This window comes from Jaculus jaculus, chromosome 2, assembly GCF_020740685.1.
Source record: "Jaculus jaculus isolate mJacJac1 chromosome 2, mJacJac1.mat.Y.cur, whole genome shotgun sequence".
In the NCBI taxonomy this organism is placed as follows: Eukaryota; Metazoa; Chordata; class Mammalia; order Rodentia; family Dipodidae; genus Jaculus; species Jaculus jaculus.
In genome coordinates this window covers 167689310-167704549 of record NC_059103.1, presented here as the reverse complement: position 1 = coordinate 167704549, position 15240 = coordinate 167689310, and the positions used below count along the sequence as shown (strand labels likewise).

The following is a 15240-nucleotide window of genomic DNA, read 5'->3' as shown; positions in this document are numbered from 1 at the left end:
GGACCTCTAGCTACTGCACATGAACTCCAGATGCATGCGCCAGCTAAGCCATCTTTTCAGCCCGATATTATTTTTTTTACATGTAAAGAGTCAGGACTGGACACTCAAGTCAACTCTGAAACCACAATGCATTATGTGATAAATAGTACCTCAAACAGTGGGCAAAGCCTTGTCACCTAAGAACATGGCACAATTCCATTCTACTTGTCATAGCCTATCTTTTCATTTGAAACCATTTTTTTTTTTCTCTTACAGAGAAAACAGAATTAAAGCCAATGTAAAGGCATGTCTTCTAAACAGATACTTAGAAAAGAGGTGCACTAATGCTTTCTCATATTCTTTCACAAAGTGACATGCAATTCTTCTCATAGCAAAGGGAATATTCTTCCCAGGCTAACATACATCTATATGTAAGTGTTACCACATATGGACATAAGATTTAGAAGCCTGTGGTCATGATGGTATTCTACTCAGGAGATAGCAAATGAGAGCCAAAGACAGTCTTTCCTTAAGCTCATACACGCACGCATGCATGCACGCATGCTCTCTCTCTCTTTTATGATCCCCTATGAGCTCCCAGGTGGGCTGCATTGATTATGTACAAGTGGGAACTCCAGAGCAAGAACACACTGAGATAAATGAAATTCAAACCAATTTTGTGATGTGCTTGACAGACTAATGCAAATGCCTACATGCTGAGGACAACACAGGATGCATAAAGCCCAGTGGTCATGATTGGGACCATAACCTCTGATTAGCATGGCTATACAGCACGGAACATTAAAGACACGGGGAAGGCTGTTCAGACACAGTCCAGATGCCATTATATGGAGGAGTACATTGGCTCCATTATTTTTAATGTTTTAATGTTCAACCAGAGTTGAACATGAGCACATTGCTGTCGCTCTGTAGCAGTGCCACCATGGCTATATTAGCATGATCAGGAGGCAACAGCGTCACAAACTAAAAACTGCCAAAGAATCACATCTGCCAAGATATTCAGAAATCTTTCAGACATGTCTACCATATCCCTTTGTTTTAGAGTGAAGCCTAATGCAGGGCGGGAAGTTGGCAAGAACTTCACATCTAAAAGTAGCTAACATTTTTATATATTTAGATAAGTAAAGAGGAAATTTCATTCCTCAGCACTGACAACACAGGAAATGCTAATCCAAATATTACACATATTCATTTCAGCCTTTTCTGTTTTAGAGTTGGCTGGAGTTCAAATAAACTGATGTATTTAGAATAATCACACATCCCATCATCCTCATTTAATAAAACCTATTTAAAATATTGCCCTTATTAATGACTGCCACAGCAGCGTTCATTACCCCCATAATCCAATTGCCAGAAGTTTATGCAATAAATCAGGAAAAGGTTACAATATTTTCTCATGCCAAGATAGCACATATCCATCTATTTTATTTGATTCTCATGTAATGAGTCTTTCTCAAAGTCAGGTTACCTTGCTCATTGTAATTATGCCATATCATATTTTTTTCTTAAAATGGAAAAGATTTTAAAATGCCCAGAATCTAGTTGAAAATAATTCAGGTTTCCCCCCATCGTTTGTGCATTAGGACATGAAAAATAACATCCTGGTCTCCTTCCAAGAGAAGTGGAGACAGTAACATTGCTCCTGCAAAGAGCAGATTAGACCAGTGGCATTTGGACAACCCTCATCTTCCTCATTGATTTGAAAATTCAATAATATGATCTATAATATTTTTAATCACAAGGTTAAGTTCTAATCCATAAGCAAACTCATTTTCACAACAACATACTTGATGTGGTAACATTTCCTTTAAGTGAATGCAGGCTTAATTCAATCAAGGAGTTTCTTTTTTAAATAATAACTTTGCCAATAAAGACTAACACAAAGAGGGGTGGAGAGACGGCTCAACATTTAAGGCACTTGCCTGCAAAGCCTAATGGCCCAGGTTTGATTCCTCAGCACCCATGCAAAGCCAGATGCACAAAGTGGCACATGCATCTGGAGTTGTCTGCATTGGCTGAGGGCCCTGGCATGCCCATTCTGTCTCTCTCACTCTCTCAGACTCTCTCTCTCTGCTTGCAAATAATTCTTTTTTTAAGTTTACAAAAAAGAATAACATAAAGACATTTTGGGCAGGCTTTCTCCCCTTCTCTGTGTGTAAATGAATAACACGTTCACCTAGGACTTGGGTATCATCTCCTCTCTAAGGGCCATTTGTGTTCCAGCAACGACCTGCCCATTGTTGCCCCAGGGAACAAGCTGTGGCCCCAGAAAAGTGGCACTTCTGTTTCCTGCTATTGACAAGATGTTCCTCCAAACTGAAATAGAGCCAGTGACCCCCCCTGCCCCACCCTCAAATCTCATATATGGTAAAAAGGCCTTAGGATTTCCTTAAATCACAAACAAGGACAGAGTCATGTTGGCTTCATGGCAAGAAACCAGAGGAGGAGAAAGACCCCGTGATCATTAAAGGGGAGGCAGAACTTTTGTTGTAGTTCCTCAGAATTGAACCTTGTGAAACTTAACACCTACAAGAATGGTTCAACATCAGACACCTGAGGTAGTGTGTATTAGGAAGGATGGGGAGCAGCTAGGATGCTTACGTGTTGCTGGGGTATAAAAAGTTCAACTTCCCATCCTTCTGGCAGTTTCTAAGTTAAACATCTCCTATCATTTTTCAAGTCATTTCCTATAAAATAAAAAGCATGCTCATCCAAAGATCTACCCAGAAACGTTTATATTTTAAATAAAGCTGTAAATAGCTCACATGTGCATCACCAGACCATCTATGCTCTCTGTTTCTCCAGAAGAGTTAAAAAAAGAATGTAGTGAACTCCACAACAGAAAACTACCCAGACAGGGATCAACTACTGTTAATACGACAGTGTGGAGAAATCCTCAAACCATACTGTTTGGTGAAAGAGGCCAGACTCAAGATCACACACTGCATGACTTTTATTTATATAAAGTTCAAGGTCAACTATAACCAATGTACAGTAATAAACAGTAGCAAACAAAAGCACAGGGCTGGAGAGATGGCTTAGCAGTTGAGTTAATTGCCTACAGAGCAAGTGCCAGGGTTCAATTCCCCAGTGCTCATGTAAAGCAGGTGCAGAAACTGGTGCATACATTTGAAGTTCACTTGCAGTGGCTAGAGGCCCTAACATACCCACATTCATTCTTGCTCTCTTTGCAAACAAATAAGTAAATTTTAAAAGTATCATAGTATTTGTCCTTGGGAATGCTGGCAGTCAATAAAAGGATATAAGGAAACCTTCTAGGATGATGGGAACATTCTTTATTTTTTTATTTTTCATTTATTTGAGAGCAACAGACAGAGAAAAAAAGAGGCAGATAGAGGGACAGAGAGAGAGAGAAAGGGTGTACCAGGGCCTCCAGCCACTGCAAATGAACTCCAGACGCGTGCGCCCCCTTGTGCATCTGGCTAATGTGGGTCCTGGGGAATTGAGCCTAGAACTGGGGTTCTTACGCTTCACAGGCAAGCACTTAACTGCTAAACCCATCTCTCCAGCCCATGAACATTTTTATCTTGATCTGTGTAATGACTACCAGGGGTTTACGTTTTTGTAAAAAATTGAATTGAATACTTAAGATCTATACATTAATGGAGTACTAATTAAACCTCAAGAAAACATTGTCAGCATGAAGAAAGAGGTCACTGCTCAAAGAATCAATAAGGCACAAACAATATACCTATAAACAATTTTCATGTTCACATGCTAATGTGAAGAAAGACAGCCAGCACAAAGAATGCTGAAATCAGGAAAGAACATTTTACAACCTATTGAAATATGTGAACAAGCATTTCCAATGAGAAAAAAAATACATGTATAAATCCTTTATAAGACTTTCTGCTATGAATTCTTAGGGACATATTGGATGGACCTCAGGAATGATTTCTCTTATGGTGTGAATCTTAAATGTCTCCTCGGAGCCCAGGTGTTGAAGGCTTGGTTCCTAATGTGCAGTGTTCGAGTTGGGGTGCTATTTGGGAGGTGACTCGATCATGAGGATTTAACCTCATGAATAAATGAACACACTGATGGGGTCTTAGCTTACTGCGTTTGGGGGGAGGAGCCTGTCACAAAAGAAGGGAGCTCAGTTTCCTTGCTTCCTGGCCACCAAAAAGTAATTAGCTTTGCTCTAGGACATGCCTCCAACCTCTTGCTTCAGAAATAACAGCAAGCTGAGTAGAGTGTAAGATGTGCTCCCAACCCCTTGTTTCAAGATCAGAGATGATACAGCCCAGTCAAGCACAGTGATCATGGGCCAAAATTTCTGAAACCTGAACCCGAATAAATCTTTTCTCCTTGTAAGCTGATCATCTCAGGTATTTTGTCACAGCAATGGAAAGCTGGCTAATGCAAGTTTAATTCTAATTGATTCCAAATTATAGTGCAAACTCAATAGTTACTGGTTGAATTGTTTTGCTTATCAACTTTTTTGAGGCAAAGTTTGTTTCCTTAGAAACAACATTTTGGACATTATAATAGCTGCAAAATGAATTTAAAAATTCATACACAAAGCACAAATAGCCTCTCATATTTCAAAATAATGTAGTAAATTCTTTAGTACTTATTTAATAAATTCTAACAGTTATTACAAATAATTGAGCTAATATTTTATAAGAAAGAAAAATTATGGGCTAGAGGAATGGCTTAGCAGTTAAGACGTTTGCCTGAAAAGCCAAAGGACCCAGCTTCGATTCCCCATGACCCACTTTAGTCAGATACACAAGGGGGCACAAACATCTGGATTTCATTTGCAGTGGCTGGAGGCCCTTGTGTGCCCATTCTTTCTTTCTCTCTCTCTCTACCTTCCCCTCTTTCTCTGTCAAATAAATAAATAAAATTAAAATATTTTTAAAAAGAGCATAATTATGAAGTAAAGGTAGCTATTAATCTGAATATAATTTCAAAAATCCTGGCAACAAATTTTTACCATATAATTTAAAACTTATCTATGTATATGTTAATAAGAGATTATAAATAAAAATGTATTTACTAAGAAAAGGATAATGAATATTAGTATCAATTTTTATCCCTGTAATGTTTACATATATTCTTTAACATAGCTTTTCAGGGGCTTTCATTATTAAATAGATCCTGGAAAGATGAAGAAAAAATACATTTAGATCAATATGAAGAAGAAACAATATTTTCCCATGTGTAGTTTTTCTCCATAGCTGGTGCCATGTGAGTGTAGACTACTATTAAATGCTACAAAATAAGAGTGAAATATGGGAGCTGGAGAGGTGGCTTAGTGGGTGGTTGAAGGTGGTTGCTCATAAAGACTGATGACTCAGGTTCAATTCCCTAGTATCCATGTAGAGCAAGATGCACAAAATGACTTATGCATGTGGAATTTGTTTGCAGTGGCAAAAGGCCCTGGTTTTCCTCTCTCTCTCTCTCTCAAGTAAATAAAATGTGTTTTTTTTTTTCCAACAAGAATGAAATAGGATTGTGAATGTATCTTTATAATAGCCTGTGCCTTTATAATATTGTAACAGCTTCCTATAACATACATTTGAAAATATCTATTTCAAAATAAAATTTATAAAATTTTCTTTTCATATAAAATAATGAATAGATTTTTGTATGGAAATACCATAAAACTATGATTTTTCATCTGAGTTCTGGACTCAGACAGGTGGCAGGCTCACTTTGTCCCATGGGCCGTAAATTGCTGATTCCTGATACACACCATTAACAACCACAATAGTGCCATGAAAATGACTGCACAGTCACTTACAAAGCTCAAGCCTTTCATTTCTACAGTCAACTTCAACAATATGAAGGCTGTAGTTGTCCCTCCTCTTCCCTCCTGGTAACTCAGGTCCACTTACTCCATAAGGATTAGGTCTTGAATTATTCCTCATGACTTAAAAATTATGGTCATTTCTTCCACACTTACTGTTTTAAGCCATCATGCCACTCAGCGTTCTGTTGGTAATCAAATATATTTTAAAAATACATTTAGTAATTTTGAATCCCATTATAGATACATTTTATATTAAAATTTTTTGTGTGTAAATATGGAGTAACTGGTAAAGTAGAATATAAGATATTTATGACCAAAGACTTAATTCTTTGTATATGTGTGTCCATTCAGGGACGTGTGTGCACATGTGCGTATTGTGTCAATTGGCCATGTCCTCCTAGTGATGAGCACCTGTGGAGGGCTGACCTCATTTTCACTTCCATGGGAAGTGAAAATCTCAGAGCACTTTGTCACTTGGGCAAATGGAAGTCCAGAAAAATGTCCAGAACACATGGTCCAGCTTTGCACTACAGTTGTGTGCTCCTTTCTGTAACGTGTGCAGCTCTGTGGCTGGGAAGGGGCTGCCCACCCAGGGACTGTGTTTCCTAGCTCTCAAGCACCAGGACTAGTTCTTACAGATAGAAGGTGAACGAACAGGGTGCAAGTCACTTCCACGGCTGTCTCATAAGAACCTCTAACTGTCTATCAGCTGGTGTCAATGTTACTTGTACATAAGTGGAGAAATTCAAAGCTTGTAAAAACTCTGAGACTAAGAGGCTCAGAGCTAAATGAGACATGTCTATCTCATCCTCCAAGGCTCAAACATAAGGAAAGGGTGTGGAAAGAGTGTATGAGCCAGAGAGTGGGAAAAGGACTTTGGGACAGATATAAAGGAACTGGTGCATGACCTCACAGAGGCTGTCAGGTGTTGTCACCTCCACAAAACCTGTGCAATATTGAGCCCATCATCATTTTGATATGGATGATGGAGGAGGGCAAAAAGAAGGAGACATCAAACTAGAAGGACTAGCTGGAAAGAGGAGGGTGTTCAGTGGAATGGAGGTGGCGGAGTGAAATTCATTATAATAAGCTTATCTTACATATAGTTCCTAAAGTTTCAAAGAGTCTTCACACAAAATCAGTTTCTAATTTGGGAACATTTATAATTAAGTTCTAATTTCTGAAAAAAAGAAGGTAATGAGAGGGGATTATGACCAAATTATAGTCTGTTCATGCATGAAAATTCTCCATAAAAAGAATATTAAAAAACATGTTTCTTAGGGGTCTGTCAGCCTGGATGCCTGAGTAATTGTATGGAATTGTATGCTAAACAAACAAGGAATGAACTTTTATTATGTTAAGTCACTGAAATCTGGGGGGCTACTTGCTTCAGCAGTTGTCAGTACCATCATGAAGCTGAGGATTTCTGCTTGAAGTGTAGTGAAGTGTATACTACTGAGCTGTCTGTTGCAGCCAGTGATACTGTGGAAAGGTCAAAAGGTCCCTTCCCTCCCAGTCTGTGACTTGCTTATGTGTTTACTTTTTAGCATGTGTATTTGTGTGTGGTGTGTATGTATGTGTGTACCCAGGATGATGCACATTTTTGTGTGGATACTCATACACATGTATGTGCATGTGTATGGAGGCCAGAAATTGACACTGTGTATCTCCCCCAATCCCTCTCCAACTTATTCTTGGAGACAGGACTCCCAATGAGCCTAGAGCCTACCGATTTGGTTCCACTACTCAGCCAGTGAGTCCTAGGGATCTGCCTCTCTCTGCCTCCGCAGTGCTGTGACTAATGGTGTGGACCACCATGCCTTGCATTTCATATGGGCACTGGGGACTTGAATTCAGGTCCTCACACATGCACAGCAAGACCTTTACCCACTGAGCTCTCTCCAGCTCCTATATGTAGTATTATGTTAAATTCAGCCACCCAGAAATACTTATGTGCTTAGCAATGCTTCTATCAATATGTTAATCTTAAGAACCCTCGGATAAGTCCTTTGAAATTGGCTGAATCGTATAAAACAGGCAGAATGTCTTTGTAAAGGTGAGATAAAAAGCTACCATAAAACAAAATCCCTATGCTGTCTGTTTCTGCAATTTCTTCTTCCCATCCCCGAAAACACAGTGCAGAGCAGCCATCAGTATGCAGGACTGCACACATGAAGGCAACACCGGTATTTCAAGGCAAACCAGCTTTCTGTTCGTGTAATTGCACAGCCTTTGAGTTTGTTCATATGTGTGTCCCTGCCAGCTTTGCAGAACTTTAAAATCCAGTCATTTCCAATTTAATCCATGCTTTTTGTAGGTTATAGTAAATTTCTTTCATATTGTAGGAATTTTAGCTTCCAGAAAAATCTTAAGCCAGCTCCATTGTGGTTTAAATCCATTTTTGAGGTAGATTATAATGTGTAAAATAAGGTTTAGAATATTTTTTCAGTTATCCTGCTTTCTTAAAGGATAGGATGCACTGAATGCTGAAGCTCTTCCATGAACATAACTCAGCTAACTCTTCGTGCCCCAAGGATGGAATACAAGCTTCTAAGCAGGGTTTATGCAGTCCGCCTTCAGGCTCCTCTTCACCTGTCTAGTCTGCATCCTGACAATTATACCTGTGCATTTTGTGCACCAGGAACTCTGAACCCTTGCCCACTTCTCCAGGGTGCTTGCTGTCTCTTACCCCAGGTTTAGCACATACCGTTCCCTCTGCCAAAGCCTGGCATCATTTCCTCCCTCCTGCTTCTCTTCCTTACCTTCTTTGACTCATTCTCCTGGTCTCAAGTAAGATGCCATTTTATCCTGGCCACTTCTGACTGCCCTCCAAAGCTGGGTTAGGTGAACTCCTGTACCCACCTTATTCTCTAACAAAACACTGAACACCTTCTGAATGCTTCATGTTTAGTGACCAGTTTCTGTCTTTACATCATAGCTCCCTGTAGGATCAGGATAAATTCTTTTTCTAAGGTGGAGCTCTCACTGTGTATCACAGGCTGGCCTTGAACTCTTATCCTCCTGCCTCAACTTCCTGAGAACTGGGATTATAGGCATGTGCCAGCATGTACATTCTTAGGGTAGATTTTTCAAAGACATTAAACTTGGTACTTAGCAGAGTGCATGGAACATTGTGGGTGCTCAGTAAATGTTAACTGAGTGCTGCTGAACTTGAAACAATCCTTATCTGATGATGCGGTCCACCACAAGATATAAGAGATCAACACCATTACCCACCAACCAAAGGGTAATTATCTTGAATTTATTTATCCCCAGGATCCAGAGGCCCAAAGAAATAAATTGGTAAAAAAGAGTTGAGTATAAATCATAAACATTTTCTATAGTAAATAATACCAAGTGACCAAGTTTATGACCTTGAACTCATGCTTTAACTAAAACAGCAGTTGTGACTGACACCGCATTAATTTAACTCACAAAATAAACTTTCTAATTTGACCTGAAACTTCTATCTTCTAGCCTTGAGATTTAGGGAGATCAATAAGAGAGCAGCAGCCACAGTAGGCCAGTCCCTCCCCATCCCACACACCACTGCTCAGTGGGCTCTTGTCTGAACTAACATTTGACTTGTTCCTGAGTATTTCTGTCCTTTGTATGTTTTACTCTCTCAAAGTTTGTTCTCAATATTAACCTCCCTGTCTCCAATGTTAAAGGCAGTTTTGTGTTTCTAATCATGATCTTCCACAGTGATCTTGCTTCCAGCTCTGCCCTTGCTGGAATACAGTCAGTGTCCGACCCAGCTGGACTCCTCATTCCCAGATCTGAGAATGCAGCTGCCATGTTCCCACCACATGCTGCTGGTGATGCTGGCTGACTCCAGGTCTCGGGGCTTACTTGTTCCTCAAATCCTAGGGTTTTCAGAAGGATTTGGGGCACTGACGTACAGGGCTGGGCCCAGTGGAGAGAAGAATACTTACCTGTTGCTATTTCTCTTCCTACATGAGCACAACAGAACATGAGAAACCTCCAGCACATGGCAGCATGCATCTGAGAGTTTCCTAGGGCCACAGAGAAGATGCAGGCGGGGTCCACTGCAATACCTACAGCATCCTGAGTTCACCAGGGCATTCTCAGCTACGCAGAGATGTGCCTGCCAGGGTGAGCTGGACGCAAAGTATGCAGAGTCTTAAATAGACAGTTACCTAGCACTGTTTAAGGCAGGGTCTCACCCCTAGTTCAGGCTGGCTTGGAACTCTCTCTGTAGCCCAGGTGGGCCTCAAATTCGTGGGGACCATCCTACCTCAGCCTCCCAAGTGCTGAGATTAAAGGCATGCACCACCACACTTGGATGTGATCATTTTTAAATAAAAACAAATAGCAATCGATGTTTCTCACTCATGCTGGTGTTCCATGTGTGAATATGCTCACCAGCCCCTGGTCTTACCTTGTGTAGCTGGAAATACTGGGAGGCACCGATTCCACCTTGCTCCTCTGCAGTCCAGAGCACGAGGCGCACAGTCCTCTTTGGGCGCAGTCCTGGGACAAAGAACAAAAAAGGGACCTTTCAGTTCATCTTGAATACCTTTCAGGCAGTGGAGTCCTCATCCACACTGTGGAGGGAGGAGGGAATCAGAGGCACCTCTCTTTTCACTGGTCTGGCCACCCACTTCAGGTTGTGGCTGACTCAGCAAAGGTGCAACTTCAGGCCTAACCTGCAGGACAGAATAATAATGGAAAAAGTATAAAACATGCCATTCGCAGGGCCCAGTGGAAGGTCAAGTTCAGTGAGATAGGAAATTGTAACCAGAAGGTTCAGTTACAATTCTGAGATCTTATAGCCTTCCAGAGATATTAATTGGAACTGAATCATTTAGCTCGACTTCAAGATAATGTGTGCAGGAATTACTCTGCAATCTGATCTACAAGCATAACCAGCGTCTCACACTCTCCTTGGGACTGTAGTGGCCGTGCAGCTGATGTGACACTTATGCTTCCTGTGGCTAGTCTCTTCTTGGCAATGCAAGGCCATTCACTTAAGGTCTATGAGAATTCATTGAAGGAAGATGACACTTATTCACCTTATTACTTCACTAACAGCATGGTGGCAATTTATTTGACCTGTAATAAGCAAATTTATGTAGACAGTCCTTGACTTTAGATGGCTTAGCTTATTATGCTTTTACCTATGATAGCATAAAAGAGATACATATTTGTTTAGTAGAAAACACACTTTGAGTGTTGACGTCTGATCTGCTCCTGGGCTAGTGGCTTCAAGCAGTGGGATCTTCTACTGGACAGCAGCAGCAAGCCACAGCTACTGTCCAGCCTCATGGTCACAAGGAACAGTGTGCTCGGTGCATAAGCCAGGATGTTGGGCAGGTGAGGTGAAGTAAATGCACTTTTGATTTAGGATAGTTTCAGCTTACATTGGGTATCAGGATGTAAGCCCATTATAAATTGAGGAACCTCTGTCTATATCCTGAAGTTATTAATTAATTTCAAATTGATCACATTGAGGGCCATTTTTAAAGATATATTTATATTTATTTAGAGAGAGGGAGAGCAGGAGACAAAGACAGGCCAATAATATGTACATACATGAGCCTCCCACCACTGCAAACAAACTCCAGATGCATGTATCACTTTGTTCATCTGGCGTTACATGGGTACTGAGAAATTAAACCCAGGCCATTAGGCTTTGCAAACAAGTATCTTTAGCCTCTGAGCCATCTCCCCAGCCCTAGGACCATTTTTTTTTTTTTTTTGAGTGACTACGTGTGTTCAATAACTATTAACCACAAAGAAGCCACACTTTTTCTGAATTTCAAAAACACGATAGGGCTGGACAGATGGCTTAGCAGTTAAGGTGCTTGCCTGTGAAGCCTAAGGACCAATGTTCTACTCTCCAGATCCCACATTAGCCAGACACACAAAAGGGAAGCAAGCACAAGTTTGTACATGCCCACTTGGTTGAGGCCCTGAGGTGCTAATTCTGGCTCTCTATCTCTTTCTCCCTCTAACATTAAAAAAAAAAAAAATCCAACATGGTAAAACAATACCTTCTAAGTTCTACTCTGCTACCAAGAATTAAAATCTTTCCTGATTTGGACCCAATAAGGTCATTTCTGAGAAATAACAAAGGCAGAAAACCACGAAGCTGAACTTACATTTCCCTAAGATCCATCTTCCTGCATGGGAGCCAGTGGGAAAGACCAAAATGCACGCTGATGCTACAAATCTCACGCATTACCACAGATGTGCTGCTCTCTAGGGGAAGGGCCTTCAAAGGAAGGAGCTACGTGGCCAGTGACAGTCTGGATGCCAAATGCTGCTGGGGCATGGAACTCCATCTTACTTACTCTGAGTACTGACAGGCATTTTTCCTTTCATAATCGCAATGGTAAGAAGACAAAGGGAAGAACTTCAGTTTCTGCTGAGCTGAACTGTCAAGTCACTTTATATGTGAGTAGTCTTATCACTATAAAAGAGTGCAGTTAACTGATGTAGGCTGAACTGAGCTCCTGGGAAAGCTAGGCAGGCTACATTCAACTACTCAGGGAATGCCACTGGTGTTTCCATGCCAGGCTGTCTAGAACCCAATTCCTCACCTGTGCTGTAATCTGCTTCAAGCTTCTAGCCCTTCTTGTCTGAACCATGGCAGCTGCTGCCTCCTCACACCTCTTGTGGTGGTTGAAACATAGACTCATGTGTCTTGAGTACTGGCCCTTCATTTGGGAAAGTTGGAGAAGCTTTGGAAGATGGAGCCTTTGGAGTGCATCACAGGGGACAGATCTCAGTTTATTAGTTCAGCCATACTGGGTGTTAGTGAGCTATTCACTGTGACTTCTTGTGGATTACTCTGACTCAGACTTCTTCCTTCCTTCCTTCCTTCCTGCTTCTCACATGTGGCAAGATGGGAGCCGGTCTTCCCCTTGAAACTGTACACTGGAAATCAACTCGTTCCTCGTATTAGCTGCTTTTGGTTGGGTGTAGTGTGCCAGCAATACAAAATTAACTGCTACACTTCTTTTCAGAGGTACTGTGCACTGTGGCCTGGAGTCAGATCACATGATTCCTCTGCTCAAAACCTCCAATAACCCAGAGACAAGCTTCTGAAAGTCAGGGATGTATGTTTTCCAACCCACTGCAATGGCTCCAGTTCTCAGATTGTTTGGCACACATTAAATATCAATTAGATGCTAGCGAAGGAATGAATGAATGCAAACCTTGGTCAGAATAAAAGTCAAAGCCACATTTCCAGCCTCATGTCCTCCTAAAACTTTTCTGCTAGCTCACTTCCGGGCAAGGTACTACACCTTGAAAAAGGCGGACAATTCTGGTGAACTCCTTTGTCATTTGTACTTGCTGTTTAAGCACTGGGAACTTGGTCTGTCTGAACCTCCACCTCTTTGCTTGACAAGTGGAGATCTTATTATAGGCGTATGCCATAACTCTTCACTGGGATGGTTGTGAGGGATAACAGTATGACTATCTATGATAATCCTGTGGCTGGCATGTGATTGGCATTTACTGTAATTTTCATTTATCATGAACTACAAGGCTGCATGATAGGTACCCCAAATATACATTTCCACCTCCATAGAACAGGAGAGTCACTTACATGCTCAGACAGGAAGTTCTTCCAGAAGCTTTCAAGTGCTCCGGAAGACATCTAGCATGCCCACTGTTTGCTCCATGTTCTACCAATCTGGTGATATTCATGACACAAACCCCAAATGTTCTCACAGAAGGAAATCCAATCAGTATCATTAAAGAGCTCATTCTCTGGTTTCTCTAAAAGAAACATGCCGAAAGTCAATTTAAATCAAGGGCTGATTTGCTATGGACAGGAAAAAGTGAGGCTGTTGTTTGCATGTGCAAATGAAGGTTCTAAGTTTCTAAAGTCCATAAGAAAAAAAAAAAGAGCAACATGTTCTCTTTACACAACTGTGCCTGCCAGCCACACGGTACTGAATTATTAAAATGACAGAATTTTTAAATAAGGATACACAGCACAGGGTATAGAAAATCCACTTTTTCTAAGCAAATATTGGTGTGCCACTTGAACGTCATCACCACATGTTGTAAATCAGCCTTGTGGTCTAAGATAGCACAAAGGTCATTAGTTTGGAGTGAGGAATGTGGAGACCTCAAAATGACTGAAGGACTAAGGTGACAGCTCAGTCAGTATAGCACTTGCCTCACAAGCATGCGATCATGAGTTCGGATCCTAGAACCTATGAAAAGACGCCAGGCATGGTGGTGTGCTCTTAGAATCCCAGAGCTGGGAAGGCGGAGAGAGAAGGAGCCCCTGGATGACTTTGCTGTTTACAGTGCATTGCCCAGACAACTTTTAGGGGACACAGTCTCCTTCACTGTGAAATGTTTGCACATTCCCAAATGGAGCATGTCCAGACACAAGCAAACCAAAGTATGTGCCTCACTTTTAAAGAAAGGGCTGGGAAGGTGGTCGTTTGCAAAGCCTGCTTATCTGGGTTCAATTCCCAAGACATGCACATAAGCCAGGTGCAAAAAGTGGCTCAAGCATTTGGTATTTGTTTAAAGCCACAGAGGCCCAGCACCCCTTACATCCTACACATATATGCAAATTAAATACTTAGCAAAATAAAGGGAGTAATAGTCATAAATTTTATGTATCTGGATGATATCCAAGTTATTTTTAAAAAGCCATAGATGTTAAATATATAAACCGACCCACAGCAATGGCAATAATAGGAATAAAGAAATAATAACTGTAGTAACATAACAAAGGGACAGGAGCGCAAAGACAGGGAATTCATTCTGTGGAAGAGTTTGGGAGTGAATAGCCCAGTAGTAATGGTGGTTCTCAGCTTTGAGTCTGGTCCAGTGGGGATACAGCTCCAGTCTGAGGCATGAACATGAAAGAAAGTTCTAGAATTGGAAGCACATGGGAGACCATATCTAGTTTTAGTTGGCTAGGAGTCAGTTAGCTAGGAGTTGACTGAGTGATCACCAGAGGATGGGCAGTTAGGTTTCCTGGATTCATAGAAACTACCAGAAGTATCTTGACTTAGATTTCAATGAAGACCTGTGTGCAGTATAACAAACAGCTACAATATTATGGCTTATCTCTGCAAGTACAGTTGTCCATAGTATATCCAAATTTTCTTTTGGTTTATGAAATGTGATATGTGTGCATTTCATTGCAATCAAGAGAGTGGTAATGCTAGGGGGAAAATATTGCCTATGACAAAAGATAAAAAAAAAATCTGTTTTGATTTTTTTTTTTCATTATTCTCAAGTTTAAAGACAGGAAGGCTGAGAGATGATTACCATTAAACTAATAAATTCAAAAGGTCAATTGACTCTCTTAGATTTGCAGTAGGAAAAGGGCAAAGTAAAGTAAACTTGACTTTCAGCAGGAAAAAAAAACCCCAGATTAATCTTTCTTGTAGATAGCTTTCTCAAACCATTACCTCTAAGGAACATTACCTGTTAACACCCACTTGCTTCTGTTTCTC

At 40.9% G+C, this 15240-nt stretch overlaps 1 protein-coding gene across 2 annotated transcripts in view; it reads right to left on the bottom strand.

Annotated features, from left to right (window-relative positions):
• Nucleotides 1-15240, bottom strand: part of Cpq (carboxypeptidase Q) — a 476655-nt gene that overhangs the window by 118921 nt on the left and 342494 nt on the right. For both annotated transcript variants that reach the window (XM_045144672.1, XM_045144671.1), the window contains exon 6: nt 10182-10273. In XM_045144672.1, the coding sequence (XP_045000607.1) occupies nt 10182-10273 (92 nt within the window). The remainder of the gene's footprint in view (nt 1-10181; nt 10274-15240) is intronic.